We start from the raw sequence: 25,799 nt of genomic DNA on the forward strand, positions 1-25,799 counted from the left end.
GCAAGTTTTCCTTTAATTTCCAATGAAGCAAATACTTGTAAGTTTTGTACATACATTTTTCACAGCTGGGGTATTGGCAATCTGTTGTTCCTTTTTCTTTTATTTTGGAACCTTTATTTCTCATTTTGAAGTCAGTTTGCTGAGATAAAATTGCTAGTGATGATCGTGTAGTGGGCCAACGTGTGCTACTTGAGAGCTTAACTTTTCTGATTTCTCAATTAAAAAGTAAAGTCACAATTTGCAAGTAGAGAGTTATTTTATTTGGTGAGGATGTTTAGGACTGAGAGCCTGAGAAACAGCATCTCAGTAGCTCTGAGAAAACTACTCCAAGGAGGCAGGAGGGGAAGTCAGACTATATACAAGTTTCCAGCAAAGGGAGCAGTCAGGCTGAACATCAAAGATGAGGTATCAAGTTAAGGAATTTAGCATTCTGTGTACCGGAAGATGCAAGCCTCTGGTCTCACTGAATCCATTTCTCTCATATGCACCTCAGGTGTCTGGGGCCAATCCTGTTTCCTTGTTCACCTTGCTTCTTGGATTCCCCCAGCTCCTCAGCAATCCCTGTGAGGGGTGGCAGCATCTGCTGGATCACAGTTTGGGGAGCGCTCATTCATATTTGGAGGCCAGAAATCGCTGATGGCTGCGACATTTCATGTTTATTAATAAGGCAGGATATATTTTCATTTCACAGATCTTCCCCCAGAGTTGTTTCAGCCCCCTCTTAGATGCCTTGGGTAATGCCTGTGGAGGTAAGACTTCCATGGGTGCTCAGATGGAAGAACGGCCAGTTCTTATGTGTGTCCCTGGTTGAGCAGTTTGTTAACTACATACGTGGGTTTCCCTGCACTGACAAGCTGCAGGGCGAGGACTTACCTCCACCACTTCTGCAGGTTTCTGTCGCTTGAGAAAGCCATTGCTGGTCAGGAGGAGAGGGTTCTTTCTTTGGAGCTCAGAAGCTCTCATAAGATTTTGGCTCTTTTTGTGTGTGACCAACTCAATTAAGGTAGCCAATTCAAGGGAAAATGACAGGGCAGTCTTCCCTCCCTACTGTCTCAGTCCCAACTTACTCAGTGTTTAACTGAGCAAAGCCTTCCTAGTCTCTAAACTGAGGATAACCAACCGCTCAGTATCCAAACTAAGTCTTCCCAGCGCCTTTCACAATGTGAAGTCCCTCAGTGCCTAAACTGAGCAAAACCTTCCCAATCCTTCCACTGAGGATGCCCCACTCTGTGTCCAAATGGAGCAACCCAGCTCTCTCTTCTTGAAAGGTATCCTTTCAAGGATAACCTCTTCCCCCACCAAATAAAACTTAGCATTATCAACCAATAATGGGAAATCCTAGAACCAGGAGAGACTCACTCAAATTTGTCTGGACTTTCCGAGGAGGTGGGTGGGCAAAAGGGGCTTCTGCTAGTATGAAGGCTCTGGGTCCTCAGAGAGCTCAGGTGGAGGTGAGGAATCTGCTCTGGTCCCTTCATCAGTCACCATAGCTATTGACTTAAGAAATATTCACAACCTAAAAGTTGGAGTAGGTCTTATTTGGTGGGATTTTTTTTAGGATTTCAAGACTGGGAGACAGCATCTCAAGTAACCCTGAGAGAACTGCTCAGAGGGAGGGAAGGGAGGGGAGAACCCAGCTAGTCTGAACATCAAAAGATTATTATTAAAGAAAATCAGATATCGCAAGCTAAGGAGTTTAGTGCTTTTCTATGTATGAAAAGTTGCAAGAGTCAGGGTTCACTGAAATCATTTCTTCTCTATGCATCTCAGCTCTCCTGGGCCAGTGCCCTCTGTTTTTCACATCCTGAGCTCCCTTGGGGCTCACCTTAGGAAGTGGCTGCAGCCGCTTGCTGAGGGCTCTTAGGACGCACATGGGAGGGCTGCAAATTGCTCATGACGTGACAGTCTTGTTTACTGATATGGCAGAAGACACTTCATTTCTCAGCCATGTCGTTTAGATTAAAAACTAGAAATAGCAGACTATCAAACTTGCTCTCAGGAAAGCAGAAGGTAGAGTCCTGAGGGCCCAGGGTATGGATGAGATAAACAGAATTAAGTCAAAAAGGCAGTGATTTCAGCCTGCAGTCTTAGCTTATGTTAGGACACGCCTTGCTAGTGGAAGGAGAAATCAAGTGAAAAATTTCAGTTCCTAAAAACTAGAGCAAGAAGCTCTGAGAGGGTTGTAAGGAGAGAAATGAGAAACACCCTCAAGGAGAAAGAGAGCTGGAAAATAAAACATACACAGCCACATGCTTCTTTCCTAAAACTAATACTTGCCTGTGTGTCTTACTACATGCCACAAACCATTCACAAATAGTCTTTATCTGCCTATTTTACAGATGAAATACTAAAGCTCAGAGATTATAAATTACTTGCCCAAGATTATTCAATGAAAATAGAAATTACAATCAGAGATGGCTCCTGTAGTTTGTAGTGATGATTATCCACATTAGAAAGACCAGGCTCAAAGGGTCAGAGCTATGGAGAAAGAGTTTTTTTTAAACTTTTTTAAACTTTTTTTAAACTTTTCACATTTTTTTTTTGCCCCCAGATTTTTAAGCAGTAATTTTAGGATGTTCCACTTGACTGATAATAGCCAAATTTGCATTGGAAAATCATTGAAGTAAGGAAGTAAAAACCCAAGCGATCTCATGTAGATGATTTATTGCTACAGAAACAACTTGCTTGATACTTAATGGTTACAGGTTGAACAGACCTTGGTTTTGTCCAGAGAATGCAAAACCCAAGGAGTGCAAATTTGCCAGGCAGGGAAAACACACAAAGCTCATAAAATGAAAAAATGAAACCAACTGTGAGAGAAATGTTTTAAGAGTTGGCTTTTTTTTCTGAGCAGTCTTTAGGCCTACATCCTGGTTTAATGATAAATGCTTATACCTTGTTGTCATCTATTTTGCTTACTGGCACCCTGAGGCTGACTACTAAAATGCTATGAAATCTTTTATTCTCATCCATAGTTAAAGCACTCAAGCATTTGAGCTACCTTTAAGAACCATTTCAGATTCTATCAGTTCAGCTCAGTTGCTCAGTCGTGTCCAACTCTTTACGACCCCATGAACCGCAGCACACCAGGCCTCCCTGTCCATTACCAACTCCTGGAGTTCACCCAAACCCAAGTCCATTGAGTCGGTGATGCCATCCAACCATCTCATCCTCTGTCGTCACCTTCTTCTCCTGCCCTCAATCTTTCCCAGCATCATGGTCTTTTCAAATGAGTCAGCTCTTCGCATCAGGTGGCCAAAGTATTGGTTTCAGCTTCAACATCAGTCCTTCCAGTGAACGCCCAGGATTGATCTCCTTTAGGATGGACAGGTTGGATCTCCTTGCAGTCCAAGGGACTCTCAAGAGTCTTCTCCAACACCACAGTTCAAAAGCATCAATTCTTTGGATTCTATAGTCACCAAAGAAACCTGCTTCTGTGATGCTATGGAAATAGATTGGGCATCTAAAGTCCATAACTGTGAAACTGTTTACCTACTAAGATTGTGCTTATAATTAGTAGATACTATCAACAAGATGGTGGAATTTAGGCTCATCCACTGGGGCCTTTGGGCTTCCCTGGTAGCTTAGCTGGTAAAGAATATGCCTGCAATGCAGGAGACCCTGGTTCAATCCTGGGTCAGGAAGATCCATCTGCTGGGGAAGGGATAGGCTACCCACTCCAGTTTTCTTGGGTTTCCCTGGTGGCTCAGACAGTAAAGAATCCACCTGCAATGTGGAAGACCTGGGCTTGATCCCTGGGTTGGGAAGATCCCCTGGAAAGGGAATGGCTACCCATTCCAGTATTCTGGCCTGGAGAATTCAATGGACTGTACAGTTCGTGGGGTCGCAAAGAGTGGGATATGACTGAGTGACTTTCACTTTGACACTGGGGCCTTTGCATTTACCTGGTGGCTCAATGGTAAAGAACACACCTGCAATGCAGGAGACATGAGTTTGATCCCTGGGTCAGGAAGATCCCCTGGAGAAGGAAATGACAACCCACTCCACTATTCTTGCCTGGGAAATCCTATGGACAGAGGATCTTGGTGGGCTACAGTTCATGGGTTTGCAAAAAGTCACACATGACTTAGCAACTGAGCAAGCACATGCACAGTGGGGCCTATGTAGTCAAGGAACTCCAGGAGTCAATGACTAAAAAGTCAGGATTTAGCTTTATTTATTAAAAAAAAAAAACTTAATTAAACCAGACACAATAGGAGAAATGTCTGATTCGACTTACATGAGGAACCCAGAATAGGAAAACTCAGGGAGACAGAAAGTATGGTAGCTATCAGAGTCTGGGGAGAGAGGAGAGATGGGGAATTATTGTTTAACAGATACAGAGTTCCAGTTGGAAAGATGAAAAAAATCTGAAGATGTATATTGGTAATGGTTGTACAACAATGTGAATGTACATTTTTGCCTCTTCGTTGCATACTTACAAATGGTTAAAATGGTATGTTTCATGTATATTTTATTTGCTACAATAAAATATTCTTAAGCCATAACAGTAATGCAATAATACCTGAGAAATGAAATATTTCCTGCCATATCAGCAAACAAGGATGTCACACTCATCAGAGGTTGCAGTCCTCCAATGTGAGCTGGTGAGTCCTAAGGGCACTCAGGAAGAAGTGCCTGCGATCTAGCAGCCATCAGGACTGCAGCCACTCCTCACAGTGAGCTCCAATGGGGCCAAAATGTGAAACAAAAAACACAGGATACTGGTCCAGGATAGCTGAAGCGCATATAATAGGAATGGCTTCAGTGAGCCCAGACTCTTGCATCTTCCCACAGATAGAAAAGCACTCACTTTCTTGAGTTATCTGATTTTAATTAACGAGAATTTTGATGTTCAAACTACCTGCCCTTTGTCGCAAAATTTCTATATAATCTGGCTCCTCCCTTCACCTCCTTGGAGCAGTTCTCTCAAGGTTACTTGAGCTGCCGTCTCTTGGGCTTGATGTCCTAAAAATCCCCACCGAATAAAACCTCTCAACTTTTAGATTGTGACTATTTTTTCTAAGTCGACATAAAAATGTACCGTGTTGACAGCTGCACTGGACAATGTTGCTAAATGCTTTTCACGCATTTTCTTAGATAACTCTTAAAGTACCAAAGAGAATGAAACATAAAAACTTAAGTCTAGCTGGACTTCACACAGATAGTAAATGGTATAGGAGGCTTTGAACCTGGGCCTGTTTACAAAGCTCATGCTATACCTACAACATTATATATATGAGACTTTAGACAACTTTTAAAAGTTTTTATAAAACTTTTATATTAGATGTATATTTCCATATCAAACCAAAGGCAAGGTTTAAATAAATAAAAACACTGAAGCACAGTGTTCTAACTCTGACACGTGGCTTTATTCTCAGGTGATGCTTTTTCAACTCTCCTTCATTTACAGAACCTCACACACACAACAGAAGCACACTCAGGGACCAGCATCCATCTTTCTGACAGTAGCGTGTAATTTTAACAGTAAGATGGAGGAGGGGCAGAATGCATTTCTTCTTTCCCTTTCTCTTTCCTACTGTTGTTTCTGATTATAGTGCCAATTGATGACCTTTTATGATTTCAAGAATGGACTTATTACTTTGAGATTTTGCCCTCATATCATACTCTGCTCTCAAAACTGTTTCCATCTCTACCTGGGTAATTCATCAGGGGCCCAACCTCCACCTAGAGTTGGGCAAATGACTGCAGCAGAGACAGAATCATTTTGAAGGAGGGCTGACTTGCTGCCACTTAAGAAAAACCTGCCTGAAGATGAGGCCAGTACTTAGAAAACCAGAACCAAGAAATGGAGAGTTTTCTTGACACTATTTTTTAAATGTCTGGCTTTTGTTCCAGGAATGCCTGGCACACAATGAGTACCGGGTTACATTTCCCTTGAAGTAACCTTTTCTGACCAACATATGAGAACTCCAGGATCTTGATTTCTGAAATGCGGCACTGAATACAGTCTCTTTTTAACCCACTTCTCCCATTCATTCATTCAATCACTAAATATTTATTATGTAGCAGGTGACATGATCACATGTCATAATCTATGGTGAATGCAGCATCAGAAATATTCACAGTATATCAGAGGCCACAAAGGAAGCAACTCTGCCTCTGTGGGAAGAGAATTTCAGGCGAGGATGGAAGGTACAAACCCTCAGGGGGTTATGCTGGGTGGGTTCAAGGACATCATGGAGACCAGTGTGGACTGTCTCATTTTCTGCCTGCCTTTCTCCTGTGAAGGTTGGCTATGCAGGCAATGTGTCCTTTAGTTTATCTTTTCCCTTTATTCCTCGGCAAGAAGGTCTCTTTCATGCCTAAGGCTATAAACAGATAGCCCTCAACGCACATCTTCCATCCTAATCTTTCCACACAACCCCAGGCAAGCATTTTCAATCACTTTCCCTGGCATCTCATGTGAATCACATACCCAGTTGTTGTTTGGTGGCTCAGCCGTGTCCAGCTCTTTTGTGACCCCATGCACTGCAGCCCACCAGGCTCCTCTGTCCATGGGGTTTTATGGGCAAGATAACTGGAGTGGGTTGCCATTTTCTTCTCCAGGGGATTTTCCAGACCCAGGGATTGAACCTGCGTCTCCTGCATCACAGATGGATTCTTTTACTGCTGAGCCCCCCCGGAAGCCTAACAAAGAATACAATACCCTCAGCACTGAATTCACAGTTCCTGCAGCAACAAACAGTTATCAAGTTCCCAGGATGGCACCCACCAAGGTTCTAAACCAGAGCAATATGTGTAACTGGGCGATCATTCTTTGGCCATTGCAACCAAGGGGAAATTTTATTTTCCTTTTTGACTCACCTGCAACATTTATCTTTACCTGAAAAGTTGCACTGAGGTAAAATCTGGAAAACCACAAACCACACTTTCAGATGAGCTTCCATGCTTAATCCATTGTGAACAAATAATTTTAAACACAGTGAAAACAGTGAGTGGAAGTGTTTATGCATCACTACGCTTTGATTTAAACCAGTTAGGACTGCCAGTTGTGTTCCTCTGTGCTGTTTCTAAGGGGCCCAGGGATTCTAAACTATTCAGTTTATAATATTTTATCCTGGCACTGAAGTGATGTGAAGTCCCAAAATTCACTTCAGTTCTGTGCACAGGCTTCTAAACAGCCCAAGTTTTTCCTTATTAAGACAGCATTCCTCTTCTCTCCATATTTTCTAACTTTTTACTTTATATTGGAGTATAGCTGATGTGGTGATAGTTTCAACTGTATAGCAAACTGGTTTAACTACACACATACATGTATCTGGACTTCCTTGGTGGCTCAGATGGTAAAAATCCTCCCGAAATGTGGGAGACCCAGGTTCAATCCCTGTGTTGGGACAATCTCCTGGAGGAAGGCATGGCAACCCACTCCAGTATTCTTGCCTGGAGAACCCCATGGACAGAGGAGCCTGGGGGCTACAGCCCATGGGGTCGCAGAGTCGGACATGATTGAATGACTAATACATGTATCTATTCTTTTTCATTCCGATGAAACCAGTTTTCATTCCAATCCCAGAGTCAATGCCAGAGAACATTCAAACTACCACACAATTACACTCATTTCACATTCTAGCAAGGTAATGCCCCAAATCCTTCAAGCTAGGCTTCAACAGTATGTGAACTGAGAACTTCCAGATGTACAAGGTGAATTTGGAAAAGGCAGAGGAACCAGAGATCAAATTGCCAACATCCACTGGATCACAGAGAAAGCAAGGGAATTCCAAAAAAACACTGGACTTCTGCTTCACTGACTATGCTAAAGCCTTTGACTGTGTGGAGCAAACAGACTGAGGAAAATTCTTAAAGAGGTGGGAATACCAAATCACCATACCTGCCTCCTGAGAAACCTGTATGCAGGACAAGAAGCAATAGTTAGAAAGGGACATGAGACAATGGACAGGTTCAAAACTGGAAAAGGAGTGTCAAGGCTGTTTACTGTCACCTTATTTAAATTATATGCAGATTCAGTTCATTCGCTCAGTCGTGTCCAACTCTTTGTGACCCCATGGACTGCAGCACACCAGGCTTCCCCGTCCTTCACCAACTCCCAGAGCTTCCTCAAACTCATGTCCATTGGGTCAGTGATGCCATCCAACCATCTCATCCTCTGTCGTCCCCTTCTCCTCCTGCCTTCAATCCTTCCCAGCATCAGGGTCTCTTCCTGATGAGTCAGTTCTTCGCATCAGGTGGTCAAAGTATTGGAGTTTCAGCTTCAGCACCAGTCTTTCCAATGAATATTCAGGACTGATTTCCTTTAGGATGGACTGGTTGGATCTCCTTGCAGCCCAAGCGACTCTCAAGTCTTTTCCAACACCACAGTTCAAAAGCATCAATTCTTCGGCGCTCAGCTTTCTTTATAGTCCAACTCTCACATCCATACATGACTCTTGGAAAAACCATAGCTTTGACTAGATGGGCCTTTGTTGGCAAAGTGACGTCTCTGCTTTTTAATATGCTGTCTAGGTTGGTCATAGCTTTTCTTCCAATGAGCAAACATCTTTTAATTTCATGGCTAATTATATGCAGATTACATCATGCAAAGTGCTGGGCTGGATGAATGACAAGCTGGAATCAAGACTACTGGGAGAAATAGCAACAACCTCAGATATGCAGATGAGACCACTCTAATGGCAGAAAGTGAAGAGGAACTAGAAAGCCTCTTGATGAGGGTACAAGAGGAGACTGAAAAAGCTGGCTTGAAACTCAACATTCAAAAAACTAAGATCATGGCATCTGGTGCTGTCACTTCGTGCAAATAGACAGGAAGAAAGTGGTAACAGTGACAAATTTCTTTTTTCTTGGGCTCCAAAATCACCGTGGATGGTGACTGCAGCCATGAAATTAAGATGCTTGCTCCTTGGAAGAAAAGCTATGACAAACCTAGACAGCATATTAAAAAACAGAGACATCACTTGGCCAACAAAGGTCTATCTAGTCAAAGCTATGGTTTTTCCAGTAGCACTGTATGGATGTGAGAGCTGGACCATAACAAATGTTGAGCACTGAAGAACCGATGCTTTCGAACTGTGTTGCTTGAGAAGACTCTCGAGCGTCCCTTTGACAGCAAGATCAAATGAGTTAATCCTTAAGGAAATCAGTCCTGAATATTCATTGGAAGGACTGATGCTGAAGCTCCAATACTTTGGTCACCTGATGAGAAGAACTGACTCATTGGAAAAGCCCCTGATGCTGGGAAAGATTGAAGCGGGGAGGAGAAGAGGGAGACAGAGAATGAGATGATTGGATGGCATCACCAAGTCAAAGCACATGAGTTTGAGCAAGCTCTGGGAGACAGTGAAGGACAGGGAAGCCTGGTGTGCTGCAGTTCATACAATTGGAACGATCTGCACACAGCTTAGTGATTGAACAAATGAACTGAAAAAACTTGGTGGAAAACTACTCAGGTTCCCTGTCCTCCCAGCTCTGGTCAACTTGGGAACAGGATTGTTAAGAAATAATGAGTATGAAACAGACCATGTCTCAAAACATTTCTACTGAAAATGGCTTTATAAATGTGAAAGGCAGAATAAATGCATCCACTCAAGGTTTCTACTTTATGGTGGTTATGAGTTTTATGCCATCCTAGGATAAAAATACTTTTATTAAAATATACCACTCTAAATATACACCTACTTTTAGAACTATGTAATTCTCAAAATTGCTCTTTTTTTGGTTCAAAATATATTCTACTCACTCTTTTCTATCCCATTTCATGCATTATTTTGTAATTTTTAAGCCTTTCAAATAGCAGGTTAAACCACAGAATATTAGTCACTTTTAAGGCAGTAATATCAGTAATTACTTACTTTGGATATCAACTTCAACGAAACATGACAGAATTACTATGTACAAATTTACCATATATACACCTAACACTACCACACCTATAATGCTTTCCCTAAACATGTTCAATATTTAACTCATAATACAGTTTAGTACTATGTTTTCCCCACACTCTGAGTACCAATAGGCACCCTCGACCAAGGAAGCTGAGCGTGGCAGAAAGTACTGTACAGCCTTGGGTAACACACACACACACAGCCAACGTATTTATTCAACGAGTGCTCCACTGCACCGCCCCAGCTGAAGGCAGCCTGCAGCATGTGGTGGCCCATTTGTGCTCCAGCAAGCAATTCTGATTAAAATTTCTAGGAAAAGTGTACATGCAACAGTATGGGATCAACTACAAACAAACAAGGACAACTGTCATTCCAAGTACTAAGAAGAAAGTTTTATGGTGGCTGGAATGGGCCCTTAGGAAATAGTCATAGAAACAGGGTAGACATCAACAGGAAAGTAAGATTGGTAAAAGTCATTTAACATTATGAAAGGCATCATAAACACTACTATAGCCTGGGCAAATGACTGACTGTTGTTTGACTGGCAGGTAGCATATTTCATGATTTGGGGATGTTAGAAAAAAAACACACTGAAGATTGAGTGCCAATGTAAGACACCAAAATCATTTCTCCACAGGGCCTCTGCCATAACCATAACCACGCTCATCTAGGGTCAATTATGAGCATTATCATTTTTAGAAACATGTCCACCATTCCTCCTGAATTGCTCCCTCCCCTTGCAAATGACCCTAAATTCATTAAATTATAGAGGGGAAGAAAGAGAAGGGAAAAGGAAAATAAAACCTAACCTTTTATTTTCTCAGGCACACAAGTGATTTAGGATACCAATTATCAAGAGATTTTACTCACTTACCTTTAGAATTATCTATTTTAAACCTTCAGCTACTTTAGAAAATAGTTTGCAGCGATCACTTTGCCATTCAGAAGTACCAAGTTATAATTCAGTTGCTGAACTAGTTAACAGTTTATGTTCAACGTACGCTAGGTGATTGGAATTCCTTAGTTTTAAATACCCTGTGGAACAAGTATTCCACTTCTTTTAAGGTTTTCAGGTTAAAGCCATGACCATTAAAAAAGTATATCCTAAGCAGTTTATTATAACAGAATCAGCAATGTAAAATTTAAAAACCAACTAGCATTATTCTGACCACCATTCTGGTACACTAGGTGGCTTGTGTTTGAAACAAAATTCCATCACTGAAGTCATCAACTTAGTATCATTATTCCTGAGGTCCTCATTAAACCTTTTTCTCTGCACATGGTGACTGGCTTTGAACAGCATGGATTTACCATGTACCTCAGGATTTACCTGTATCAACCTAGCATATACTTAGCAACTTTCAGCATTCTAAAGACAGTCCTACAAATGTAGATGTATATAAGCCACAGCACCATTCCTAAGAATAGTTCCAATCAGCACTGCACATTAACAAATGCATACTAGTATATGCTTATAGCCTCCACCACTTAGTTCAGTTACAGCAATGGTAAATAAGAGTAGATACTGAATTATATAGCTTCTCAAGGAAGGAAATGCTTTATAGTCATAAGCTTGATCCTATCATGGGAAAGTCTTCTTAGAAAGGTTTGCAACTGGTTACAAAGTACATACAAGGAGAGTATGGCTGGTTCTGAACAAATCCACAAACTCATTTCTGAACATAAACTCAAAATATACATTCTAATGACAGAGATTTGGTTCTATTATTTTCACAAAGCAAAGTATAGATTTCAAGTTATTTCACAAACCACATGATCAAATGAAAATGGACATGAAACATTTAGTAAATTATTATGTACATGTTTTTAACAGGGAGTGTTACTGTTTAAAAATAATTCATGAGACAAAAGTTGGCAAAGAGTAAACAAAATCATTAATAGTAACCAGAAAATGTGGAAAACTAAGAAAAAGGCTCAAAGAATTAAAAACAGCACACATCTTTCAAAAGGTTTGAAAAAGTGTATTGCGTGCTTTAAAAAACATGCATAAAGCAACTTTAACTGTACTTAAATGATTTGAGAAATAAAAAATCCAATATATATATATTATTTATATATATATGTAAATATATATATTTAAGAAATCCAATATACACTATATATTAATATATACTCTATGACTGGAGGCAATATTAGGGCAACATAAAAAGGATCCTGTAGAAATTTGTTGCTGCCAGAAATCTGGCATGCAGGGTTAAAGATGGAATGAATACAGCATTGTACATGTTTTGTACAATACAGCACGTTTTGTACAATTTATAGACAGCACATATATTAATAAAAAAACAGCAACCAAATGCAGCTATCAAATAGTATGACTATAAGGGATAGCAGTTTATGTGGAGGCTGGAAATGGTGAACAAAAAGAAAACTGCAGTTTTAGATTAATGTTTTAAAAATAGTAAATCCATACTATTTTAAGTAAAAATGGATGATTTTATTATATAAAATCATGTTGGCAGAATACAGAAAAATTACTTCTCTTTTACCTTTACATATTTAAGTACTAAGCAAATGCAACAGTTGGAAAAACTCATGACAAACTACCAAAAGTTTTTCATTTGGCAAAATTATTCAAGTTACAAAATGCCAAAGTAAATAAATGCACTTCAAAATACATGAAGTGTAATACAAGTGTATGAAAGTAGTGATCTTAAATTATTAATTTCTTTATAAAAAACTAAACGACAAACAGCACAAGATAAATATTTTCAAGTTGGACAAGAATAAATCAAATCATTGTTTATTAGGATAATTAAACTAAAATAATTATTAAAGAAACTAAACACATAATTAGGATTTAAAAAAGAATAATAACATTTCAATGGTATTTTTCTATCAATAAAAGAAGGAAAGATTTGTAAGTCAGTTGAGTGCTATAGACCCAGGTAAAATCATCTGGACTATACCAAGAACCTGGTACAGACATAAAAACAAACTTTATTGTTATTCAAAGGTGAGAAAACTTATGTATTATGAAGGAAAATAATTATACCTGTAACAGGGCAAAAATTTATATACTAAAATGATTAAATGCATCCTTAGCATAAAATTAAAATAACTGCTTCTAAATAATTCTTTTGCACTTTAGTAAATCAGGGCAAAGATTTTACCCTAATGAAAAGGCAAATGGGAGGTGTCTAATAAGGTGGCACCTTCATAGCTAAAAAACAGATACCTACCAGAAAATCTGCATTCATAGTGATAATCTCCACTGTAAAATAAACTAATCATTAAGATCACAATTAAGCTACTTTAAAAATATAAGGTGATAATTGAATGTCATATGAACCATATACCAAATTATTATATTCTATACACTTAAGTACTATTAATAAATACACTCAATTCATTCTACAGGAAAAAGAACTGAGACTTAATTTCACATTTCAGAATTCCTGAGTCTTATCAGAGGAAAACAAATACCAAAAAACAAACAAAATAAGCCTACTCTATAGTAGGGCAAATATATAATACAAATCTGGGCATCAAGTTAACATTACTTACAGTTTTAAAGCTGAAGACTATGGGACAAATATATATGTACTTCAACAGAATTATAAACCTGATTTTAAAGCTTAATTTTTTAGATAGGCATTTTGATCAAACAAGGCCACCAGAGTGACATCTTCAGTGATTGCAAGCCCACCACTTTAAAGGAATAACATCTTTATTTCAAAGCCTAGTAATGAATACAAAAAGAAAAAAGTTTAATAAAATTTTCAGTAAAACTGTAATGGGACAGCCCTTTGATGGAAGACCTAAGGAAGCTAAAACCAATGACGTGAAATTAGAACACAAGTTCTAATTTGAGCCACTACGCATTAAATAATTTCCCTTTTGCTTTGCATATTACACAGCGAAAATAAAAAAGGTATCTTAAGAGCACTTCAGTCCCACAACGTAGGATTTAAACTTGTGTGTATAAGTGTAACAATTTGATCCTTGCAAAAATACATTTAAACAAAAGTTCATGTTTATTTTCTAACTAGTAAGGAAAAGGAAAGCAAAGTGGTTCCAACTAAAACATCAAAAAAAACCAAAACATCATTTATCCTTTCTGGAAACACTACAAAAGCAAAGAACATCCAATAATATTATACATTTAAAACTGCATACTTTTACTCATTTTTGTAAGCAGGAAAGACACATACAACTATTCATAGTCTTTATAAATTAAGACACTAAGCAGAAAAATATTTGGATTATTTTTCTGTTCATAAGTACCCATAAAGAAAATAATGGAAAACAAAACAAAACTAAAGTGCAGACTTATAGGCCACGAAGGGCACAATAAATGATAAAGAGCTGCAGCCAAAACTGCATCTGCATTTACATATCCAGAAAATGATTCCTGTTTTTAAAAAATGTGCAATTTAAAAACTAGTCGTTTTTGTGTGTGTGCCATAATACAATTAAAACTTGCATCTCTGCCCACTAGTAAGGGAACTGCTAGATCTTGGACAGCACACTAGGTTCTTGACAATTACACATTTCACTAGAATCATACAATATTGATTCCATCTCCAGAAAATGTTAGGGTCCTCTTGTAGAATGAAGAGCCACTGATATTTGGTTGATTGCCTTTAACCAGGGAGGTTTTCAGTTCCATTTCACAAGCTACAATAGCTGCATTCAATTCCACTTGAGCTCGATGAACTACATAAAACATGAGGCCTATACTTATAATAATCTGTGAATAAAAATAAAAATTACAGTTAACAATATTTTACATAGTAAAAAGGCAGAACATTTCTAAGACAATAAATATCGTCAGAAAGGTTTCAAGCAGGATAGTTTTGAAATACAGTAAGGTAACATTTTTAAATAGTTTACACAAAGGTGTCATTTACTCCTTTTGTTTGCTGGGTGTGGAGGGCCAAAATCTACAGGGTATTCACAACACAGTGTCAGGTTAACACAAAGCAAGCATATGTCCCTTTTAGTCCATATTAAAGGATGTTTGTTTGATACACGTCAAGCTTCTTTCTTTGTATCAAAAAATTTCCTTCAAGGAATAAAAAAAAATATTTCTACAATAGAGATAAAGTTGGCTAAACTTTGTTAGTGTAATTAATATAGTATTACTTCTGTGCAAAACTATAAATGTCTGTAGGTATTTTCCGGAGAAGGCAATGGCACCCCACTCCAGCACTCTTGCCTGGAAAATCCCACAGACGGAGGAGCCTGGTAGGCTGCAGTCCATGGGGTCGCTAAAAGTCGGACACGACTGAGCGACTTCACTTTCACTTTTCGCTTTCATGCACTGGAGAAGGAAATGGCAACCCACTCCAGTATTCTTGCCTGGAGAATCTCAGGGATGGGGGAGCCTGGTGGGCTGCCATCCATGGGGTCGCACAGAGTCGGACACAACTGAAGCGACTTAGCAGCAGCAGCGGTAGGTATTTTTAAGTTGACTTAGAAACACTACCATTTGCATATGACCTACCTGGTGCAGCTGAAATTAAAAATATTAAAACACTTGAAAAATGAGATGCCAATAAGCTTTAAAAGAAATTAACAAGAGATTGTGAACATGAAATTGTCTACACTTTTCAAAACAAAAACACAGGAACATGGTAAAAGGGGAAAAATGCCAGTAAAAGGAACAGAAAAAGCATCGCAGGCTCTAGTCTCAGTTTAGCCACTCAGTGATCTGATTTCAAGTAAGCTCCTTTAAACCACGTGGGCTTCTCCCACTGTCCAGAAGTTGTGGTCCCTCTGTACTTAAACATTCTACACACAATTCAGCACAATGACTGTCTAAGCAGTCTACATCTTCTAAATGATATTTATTCCAAAGTTCATTTGCAAAGCAGTTCTTCAGGGTTTGGAGCAAAATATTCTCAGGTGATGTTTAATGTTTCAGCATGCTTTCAAAAGCTGCTCTAAGCATAGTGATCCTGAAATACAATACTGTTTCAATTGAGCTTACCTATATTTTTACGGGAGAAATACTCCAGGTGCAAATATTGAGGGTGGAGGGGGAAAGGGGAGCACACTGGTGGCGAGGTAGGTTAAGGAGATGAGGGACCCTGGAACTTGTACAGGGATGTACATTAAGTGAGTACCCATTACCCAATACAGTTCTAAGCAAAGCAGTTATTTTATCTTATTTTTTATGCTATAGGAGACAAAGATAATGAATTTTTCACCCTTAAAATTTTTTCTTTAATATTTTAATTTGATTGTAGTTGACTTACGGTGTTGCATTAGTTTCAGGTATATGTTCCTCCTTTTTTAGATTCTTTTCTCACATAGGTTATCACAGAATCCCGAGCAGTTTCCTGTGCTGTGCAGTAGCTCCTTGTTGGTTATCTCCTTATATATATAGTAGTGTTTGTGTGTTCATCCCAAGCTCCTGATCTATCCCCTACTCATTTCCTCTTTTGTAACTGTAAGTTTGTTTTCAATGTCTGTAAGTCTGTTTCCGTTTTGTAAATAAGTTTATTTATATTTTTAAAAAAATTAAATTCCACATATGAATAATATATATTTGTCTTTCTCTGACTTACTTCACTTAGTATGATCATCTCTAGGTCCATTTATGTTGCTGCAAATGGCGTCATCTCATTCTTTGTATGGCTGAATAATATTTCAGGGTATATATGTACCACATTTTCTTTATCCATCCCTCTGTCAATGGACATCTGGGTTGCTTCCATGTCTTGGCTATTGTAAACAGTGCTGCAATGAGTAGGGTGCATGTATACTTTTGGATTATGGTTTTCTCTGTATATATGCCCAGGAATGGGATTGCTAGAGCATATGGTAGTTTTAAGTTTTTTAAGAAACCTCTATACTGTTTTCTCAGAGAAGGCAACGGCACCCCACTCCAGTACTCTTGCCTGGAAAACCCCATGGATGGAGGAGCCTGGTAGGCTGCAGTCCATGGGGTCTCGAAGAGTCAGACACGACTGAGCGACTTCACTTTCACTTTTCACTTTCATGCACTGGAGACGGAAATGGCAACCCACTCCAGTGTTCTTGCCTGGAGAATCCCAGGGATGGCGGAGCCTGGTGGGCTGCTGTCTGTGCGGTCGCACAGAGTCGGACACGACTGAAGCAACTTAGAAGAAGAAGAAGATACTGTTTTCTAGGCTTCCCAGATGGCACCAGTGGTAAAGAACTTGCCTGCCAATGCAGGAGACGTTAAGAGAGTTGAGTTCAACCTCTGGGTCAAGAGATCCCTTGGAGGAGGGCATGGCAACCCACTCCAGTATTCTTGCCTGGAGAATCCCAAGGACAGAGGAGCCTGGTAGGCCATGGTCCATAGGGTTGCAAAGAGTCAGACATGATGGAAATGACTTAGCACGCATGTTGTTCTCCATAGTGGTTGTACCAATTTACATTCCCAGCAACACTGCAGAAGGGTTCCCTTCAAATCAGTTATTTTAAACATAGGCCTTTAAATCTTATCTTTGTTCTCTAACATGTTATCTCTCTGAAAAATATGTTATACTTATTGAACACCCGAAGTCTGATACTATGTGGATGGTAATACCACAAAAAGAGATGGAAAAATGTTAGTTAGTTACCTAGTTGAGGGAGTGTGTGGATGAGATGCTAAGTCCTGCTCTGGATATGCTGAACTTGAGGTGCCAATTAGATATCTAAAGCAATTTAGTGAATGGGTCTAAAGGTATGGAAAGAAGACTAAGCTGAAGATGCATATTAGGGAGCCCTCACAATGTTCTTAATAATAGTAGCCACCACAGTAACTGCATTTGCTAAGAATAAAAGTTTTCAGAGTGAGACTAAAAAGCTTTGGCTAGAGTCTTGAGGAAGACCAAGTTAAGAGTGAAAGGAGGAGGTGCTGATAAATGAGCCAGGAAAACAGTGAAAAAGCTCAAGATAGTGGTATCCAAGAAGCTAAGAGAAGAAAATGTTTTTAAAAAGCATAGTCAAGAGTCTTAGCTTGCTAAGATGAGAACTGGAAAGTGTATCTGATTTAGAGAAGGTTAGTGATGAAAGCTTGAGGGAAGGATTTGGCAAGGCCATAGAAAGTAAGTTTAGAACTAGTGAAAAAGTTTTTCAGGTTCCCTGCAAGGGTGAATTGGCTACGTCTTTACATGGGATTTTCTCCAGATGCCTTTCTGGAGCCCAGGGCTTGGAAATTTGTACTGACTCTTCCCAACAGCCCAGTGAAGTGTTAAGATAATACAAAACAAAACAAAAACTTTTTACAAAGTTTCCCTACTAAAACAAAACAATCAAAAACAAGCAGAAAGACAGTGTCATACAAGAAGGCACACAGAAAGTGATTTCTTCCACTGTTAACTGAAAAGCAGGCCGGGAGTATGAGCAGAACATGAGAAGGTTAGGAGGTTTCGTAGCTGTGAACTGAGGGGTTTCCCTTTTGAAGGCTTTTGATTTTTCTATTAAGCAAGAAAGGTAATCTGTTGCAAATGAAGGAAGATGGGGCAGGAGGAAAAATGTGTGAGGGGAGTGTGGATAAGTCTGAAATAGTCATCAAGGAAAATGGGGAAACGGGAAGACAACAGGAACAGAATATATAGCAGTGCTGAGAAACCAGCTGGAGGCTTGCAACCATGAATTAAATATCACCAGTCTGCTTGGATGCGTTACTTCCCCAAAAGAGCAGGTGCAAAGCAGATCAAAAATTGGATTTACCCAGGATTGGGTTTTGGCTGATGAATACATACAAAAATATATGGAAAAGACTAAGTTGGCAGTCTATGCTGGATTTCAGCACACTGAGGAGTTGTGCCTTGTTCTGAACATCTAGGTGGTAGTGCCTAATGTTATGGACACTCTGGATTCTCTTTGGGTGACTTAGGTGGCTATACTGGGAGGCAGATTTGTGGCTTACTTCTACCAAGTATGAGGAACCTTATGATACTGACCCCTTCATGGATCATAGCTTTGTCATGGCAAAGGGGCTTGTGTAACTTAATAAAGCTAAGCTGTAATGAGATGCCAGGAGGGGCACAACCACAATGAAATCAAACTCCCACACCCATCAGGTAGATGACCCTCAAACTGGAGAACAATAACACCAAAGAAGTTCCCACACTGCCGCGAAAGTTCTAGGCCCCACATCAGGATTCCCAGCCTGGGGATCTGGGACATGGACTAGGAGCCCCAGGGAGTCTGACACTGAAGGCCTGCGGGGTCTGACTGCAGGACTCCCACAGGACTGGGGGAAATAGAGACTCGGATCTTGGAGGGCACAAACAAGACCTGTGTTCACCAGGACCGAGGAGAAGGGGGCAGTGACCCCACAAGGCACTGAGCCAGACCAAGCCGGGAGGATCTGAGGGCCTCCTGAGGAGGCGTGGGTCAGCAGTGGCTCACCGTGGGGATGAGGGCGCTGGCAGCGGCAGTCACGAGCGGTGCTCCTTGGTAGCCTAAGTCCTCTTGGAAGTCACCATCTGCCCTACCACAGACCCTGCAGACTCCAGGGCTGGGTCACCTTGGGCCCAACAACTAAGAGGGAGGGAGTACAGCCTTACCCACGAGCAGACAACTGTATTAAAGGTTTACTGAGCAGGCTCTGCCCACCAGATCAAGACCCAGATTTCCTACAGCCAGTCCCTCCCATCAGGAAGTTTGCACAAGCCTCTTAGCCTCATCCTCCAAAGGGCAGACAGAGGAAGCAAGAACTACAATCCTGCAGGTACAGAATGAGAAACACAATCATAGAAAGCTAATAAAAATGAAAAGAATTAGGATTACATCCCAGATGAAGGAACAAGATAAATTCCCGGAAAACAGCTGAATGAAGTGGATATAGGCAACCTTACAGAAAAAGAATTCAGGATAGTGATGAGTATGGAAAAGAATGGAGAAAATGCAAGAAATGTTTACTAAAGACCTAGAAGAACTCAAGAACAAACAGGATGAATAATACACCAGAAGGATTCAATAGCAGAATAACTGATGCAGAAGAACAGATAAGTGATGTGGAGGATAGAATGGTGGAAATCTTGTTGCAAAAAAGAATACAGAAAAAATAATAAAAAGAAATGATGACAGGCTAGCCTAAGAGACCTCTGGGACAACATTAAACATACCAATATTCACATTATAGGTGCCCCACAAGGAGAAGAGAAAGATAAAAGAGCAGAGAAAATATCTGAAGAGATAACAGTGGAAAACTTCCCCAACATGGGAAAGGAAATAGTCAACAAAATCCAGGAAGCAGAGAGAGTCCCAGGCAGGATAAACCCAAGGAGGCACATACGAAGACACACAGTAATCAAAAATTAAAGATAAAGATAAAATATTAAAAGCTATAAGGGAAAAATAATAAATAACATACAAGGGAACTCCTGTAAGGTTATCAGTTGATTTCTCAAAAGAAATTCTACAAGCCAGAAGGGAATGATACAATATATTCAAAGTGATGAAAGGGAAGAACTTACAACCCAGACTACTCTACCCAGAAAGACTCTCATTCAGATTTAATAGAGAAATCAAAAGCTTTACAGACAAAAGTTAAGAGATTCAGCAACACTAAACCAGCTTTATGACAAATGCTAAAGAGTTTCTTTAGTCAGGAAACACAAGAGAATGAAAAGACTTACAAAAAATAAACCCAAAATCAATTAAGAAAATGGTAATAGGGTCAATAGGTAATAGGTATCAATAACTACCTTAATGTAAATGGACTAAATGCACCAACCAAAAGACACAGACTGGCTGGGTAGATAAAAAAACAAGATCCAATATATACAGCTGTCTACAAGAGACCCACCTCAGATCTAGGGACGCTTACAGACTGAAAGTAAGGAGATGAGAAGAAAGTATTCCACGCTAATGGAAATCATAAGAAAGCTGGTGTAGCAATACTCCTATCAGACAAAACAGACTTTATAAAAAAGATGGTTATAAGAGACAAAAGGACATTACATAATGATAAAGGGTTCAATCCAAGAAGAAGATTTAACAATTATAAATACCTATATATGTACCCAACATAGGATCACCTCAATACGTAATTCAAATATTAACAACCATAAGGGGAGATACCAACAGTAACACAATCATCACGGGGGACTTCAATAACCCACTTTCATCAATGGACTGATCATCTGGACAGAAAACTAACAAGGAATCAAAGGCCTTAAATGACACTTCAGCTGAGCTGGGCTTTTTTGATCTTTACAGAGCATTCCATCCAAAAGCAGTAGACTACACATTCTTCTCAAGTGCACAGGCATATTCTCCTGGACTGACCACAAGCTGGGCCACAAGGCAAGCCTTGGTAAATTTAAGAAAATCAAAATCAAGCATCTTTTCTGATCAAAATGCTGGCACTATCAGTTCAGTTCAGTTCAGTCGCTCAGTCGTGTCCGACTCTCTGCGACCCCATGAATTGCAGCACGCCAGGCCTCTCTGTCCATCACCAACTCCTGGAGTCTACCCAAACCCATGTTCATCGAGTCGGTGATGCCATCCAACCATCTCATCCTCTGTCGTCCCCTTCTCCTCCTGCCCCCAATCCTACCCAGCATTAGGGTCTTTTCCAATGAGTCAACCCTTCGCATGAGGTGGCCAAAGTATTGGAGCTTCAGCTTCAACATCAGATCTTCCAATGAACACCCAGGATTGATCTCTTTTAGGATGGAGTGATTGGATCTCCTTGCAGTCCAAGAAACTCTCAAGAGTCTTCTCCACAGTTCAAAAGCATCAATTCTGCGGCGCTCAGCTTTCTTCACCGTCCAACTTTCACATCCATACATGACCACTGGAAAAACCATAGTCTTGACTAGACGGACTTTTGTTGGCAAAGTAATGTCTCTGCTTTTAAACATGGTATCTAGGTTGGCCATAACCTTCCTTCCAAGGAGTAAGCGTCTTTTAATTTCATGGCTGCAGTCACCATCAGCAGTGATTCTGGAGCCCAAAAAAGTAAAGTCTGACACTGTTTCCACTGTTTCCCCATCTATTTCCCATGGAGTGATGGGACCAGATGCCATGATCTTAGTTTTCTGAACGTTGAGCCTTAAGCCAACTTTTTCACTCTCCTCCTTCACCTTCATCAAGAGGCTCTTTAGTTCTTCTTCACTTTCTGCCATAAGGGTGGTGTCATCCGCATATCTGAGGTTATTGATATTTCTCCCGGCAATCTTGATTCCAGCCTGTGTTTCTTCCAGCCCAGCGTTTCTCATGATGTACTCTGCATATAAGTTAAATAAGCAGGGTGACAATATACAGCCTTGACGTACTCCTTTTCCTATTTGGAACCGGTCTGTTGTTCCATGTCCAGTTCTAACTGTTGCTTCCTGACCTGCATACAGGTTTCTCAAGAGACAGGTCAGATGGTCTGGTATTCCCATCTCTTTCAGAATTTTCCACAGTTTATTGTGATCCACACAGTCAAAGGCTTTGGCATAGTCAATAAAGCAGAAATAGATGTTTTTCTGGAACTCTCTTGCTTTTTCGATGGTCCAGCGGATATTGGCAATTTGATCTCTGGTTTCTCTGCCTTTTCTAAAACCAGCTTGAACATCTGGAAGTTCACGGTTCACGTATTGCTGAAGCCTGGCTTGGAGAATTTTGAGCATTACTTTACTAGCATGTGAGATGAGTGCAATTGTGCGGTAGTTTGAGCATTCTTTGGCATTGCCTTTCTTTGGGATTGGAACGAAGACTGACCTCTTCCAGTCCTGTGGCCACTGCTGAGTTTTCCAAATTTGCTGGCATATCGAGTGCAGCACTTTCACAGCATCACCTTTGAGGATTTGAGCAAAGTCCGATGCTGTAAAGAGCAATATTGCATAGGAACCTGGAATGTTAGGTCCATGAATCAAGGCAAACTGGAAGTGGTCAAACAGGAGATGGCAAGAGTGAACGTTGACATTCTAGGAATCAGCGAACTAAGATGGACTGGAATGGGTGAATTTAACTCAGATGACCATTATATCTACTACTGTGGGCAAGAATCCCTTAGAAGAAATGGAGTAGCCATCATGGTCAACAAAAGAGTCCGAAATGCAGTACTTGGATGCAATCTCAAAAACGACAGAATGATCTCTGTTCGCTTCCAAGGCAAACCATTCAATATCACGGTAATCCAAGTCTGTGCCCCGACCAGTAACGCCGAAGAAGCTGAAGTTGAACGATTCTATGAAGACCTACAAGACCTTCTAGAACTAACACCCAAAAAAGATGTCCTTTTCATTATAGGGGACTGGAATGCAAAAGTAGGAAGTCAAGAAACACCTGGCGTAACAGGCAGGTTTGGCCTTGGAGTACAGAATGAAGCAGGGCAAAGGCTAATAGAGTTTTGCCACGAGAACACACTGGTAATAGCAAACACCCTATTCCAACAACACAAGAGAAGACTCTACACGTGGACATCACCAGATGGTCAACATCGAAATCAGATTGATTATATTCTTTGCAGCCAAAGATGGAGAAGCTCTATACAGTCAGCAAAAACAAGACCAGGAGCAGACTGTGGCTCAGATCATGAACTGCTTATTGCCAAATTCAGACTTAAATTGAAGAAAGTAGGGAAAACCACTAGACCATTCAGGTATGACCTAGATCAAATCCCTTATGAGTATACAGTGGAAGTGACAAATAGATTTAAGGGACTAGACCTGATAGACAGAATGCCTGATGAACTATGGACAGAGGTTCATGACATTGTACAGGAGACAGGGATCAAGAAAATCCCCATGGAAAAGAAATGGAAAAAAGCAAAATGGCTGTCTGAGGAGGCCTTACAGATAGCTGGGAAGAGAAGAGAAGCGAAAAGCAAAGGAGAAAAGGAAAGATATTCTCATCTGAATGCAGAGTTCCAAAGAATAGCAAGGAGAGATAAGAAAGCCTTCCTCAGCGATCAGTGCAAACAAACAGAGGAAAACAACAGATTGGGAAAGACTAGAGACCTCTTCAAGAAAATTAGAGATACCAAGGGAACATTTCACACAAAGATAGGCTCGATAAAGGACAGAAATGGTATGGACCTAACAGAAGCAGAAGATATTAAGAAGAGGTGGCAAGAATACACAGAAGAACTGTACAAAAAAGATCTTCACGACACAGATAATCACGATGGTGTGATCACTCACCTAGAGCCAGACATCTTGGAATGTGAAGTCAAGTGGGCCTTAGAAAGCATCACTACGAACAAAGCTAGTGGAGGTGATGGAATTCCAGTTGAGCTGGAACTATAAATAAACTATAAGAAAAAAATAAAAAAACAAAACACATGGCAGCTAAACAATATGCTACAAAACCACCAATGGATCACTAAAGAAATCAAAGAGGAAATAAAAAAATACCTAGAGACAAATGACAACAAAAGCATAACACTTCAATACTTATGGGAAGCAGCAAAAGCCATTGTGAGAGAAGTTTATAGCAATACAATCTTACCTCAAGAAAGGAGAAAAATCTCAAGTAAACAATGTAACATTACACCTAAAACAACAAGAGAAAGAACAAACAAAACCTAAAGTTACTACAAGTAAAGAAGTCATAAAGATTAGAACAGAAATAAATGAAATAGAGAAAAAGAAAACAACTGCAAAGATCAATGAAACTAAAAGCTGGTTCTCTGAAAAAATAAACAAAATCGATAAACTTTTAGTCAGATTCATCAAGAAAAAAAGGGAGTGGACTCAAATCAATAAAATAAGAAATGAAAAAGGAGAAGTTACAACTGATTCCATAGAAAAAGCAAGTATCACAAGAAACTACTATGGGCGATAGTGTGCCAATAAATTGGACAACCTGGAAGAAATAGACAAATTCTTAGAAAGGTTCAATCTCCTTAGACTGAATCTGCGAGAAACAGAAAATATGAACAGACTAATCACAAGCACTGAAACTGAAATTCTGATTAAAAATCTCCCAAAGAAACAGAAGTCCAGGACCTGACAACTTCATAAGTGAATTTTACCAAACATTTAGAGAAGAGTTGACACCTACCCTTCTGAGACTGTTCCAAAAAACTGCAGAGGAAGGAAAACTTCCAAACACATTTTGTGAGGTCACCATCACCCTGATACCAAAAGCAGACAAATATACCTTCCAAAAAAGTAATTTACAGGCTTATATCACTGCTGAATATAGATGCAAAAACCCTCAATAAGATACAAGCAATCCATATTAAACAATACATTAAAATACATGATCAAGTGGGATTCTTCCCAGGGATGCAAGGATTTTTCAGCATCTGCAAATCAATCAGTGTGATTCACCATATCAACAAACTGAAAAGTGAAAAACATACGATCATCTCAATAGATGCAGAAAAAGCTTTTGACAAAATTCAGCACTTATTTATGATAAAAACTCTCCAGAAAGTGGGCACAGAGGGTACATACCTCAATATAATAAAGGTCATATATGAGAAATCGATAGCTAGCATCACACTCAACGGTGGAAAGCTGAAAGCATTCCCTCTAAGATCAGGAACAACACAAGGATGTCCACTACCACCATTTTCATTCAACACAGTTTTGGAAGACTTAGCTATAGCAATCAGAGAGGAAAAAGAAGTAAAGGGAATCCAAACTGGAAGAGAAGTTAAACTGTCACTATCTGCAGATGACATGATACTATACACAGAAGATCCTAAAGATGCTATCAGAAAACTACTAGAACTCATCACTTCTATAACAACAAAAGATCAGAAAGAGAAATTCAAGAAACAATTCCACTTACCATCACATCAAAAAGAATAAAATACCTAGAAATACACCTACCTAAGGAGACCTGTACTCCAAAAACTACAGGATGTTGATGAAAGAAATCAAAGAAGGCACAGATGTTCATGGATTGGAAGAATCAATATTGTCAAAATGACTATACTACCCAAGGTAATCTACAGCTTCAATGCAATCCTTATCACATTACCAATGGTATTTTTCACAGAACTAGGACAAAAAAAAAAAAAATCTCAAAATTTGTATGGACAGAAAAGACCCCAAAGAG

The 25,799-nt window shown here is 39.8% G+C and overlaps 1 protein-coding gene across 4 annotated transcripts in view; it reads right to left on the reverse strand.

The window, feature by feature from the left end:
* Nucleotides 1–12,296: 12,296 nt before the first annotated feature.
* The window catches only part of TMEM64 (transmembrane protein 64), a 40,419-nt gene continuing 26,916 nt past the window's right edge, over nt 12,297–25,799 (reverse strand). For all 4 annotated transcript variants that reach the window (XR_014055774.1, XR_014055773.1, XM_081496851.1 and 1 more), the window contains one exon: nt 12,297–14,574. Coding sequence is in view for 2 of the 4 variants with exons in the window: in XM_081496851.1 (XP_081352977.1) it covers nt 14,386–14,574 (189 nt within the window). In the remaining 2 variants the exon portion in view is untranslated. The remainder of the gene's footprint in view (nt 14,575–25,799) is intronic.

This window comes from Giraffa tippelskirchi, chromosome 6, assembly GCF_054371585.1.
Source record: "Giraffa tippelskirchi isolate mGirTip1 chromosome 6, T2T-mGirTip1v1.2.pri, whole genome shotgun sequence".
NCBI classification, from domain to species: Eukaryota; Metazoa; Chordata; class Mammalia; order Artiodactyla; family Giraffidae; genus Giraffa; species Giraffa tippelskirchi.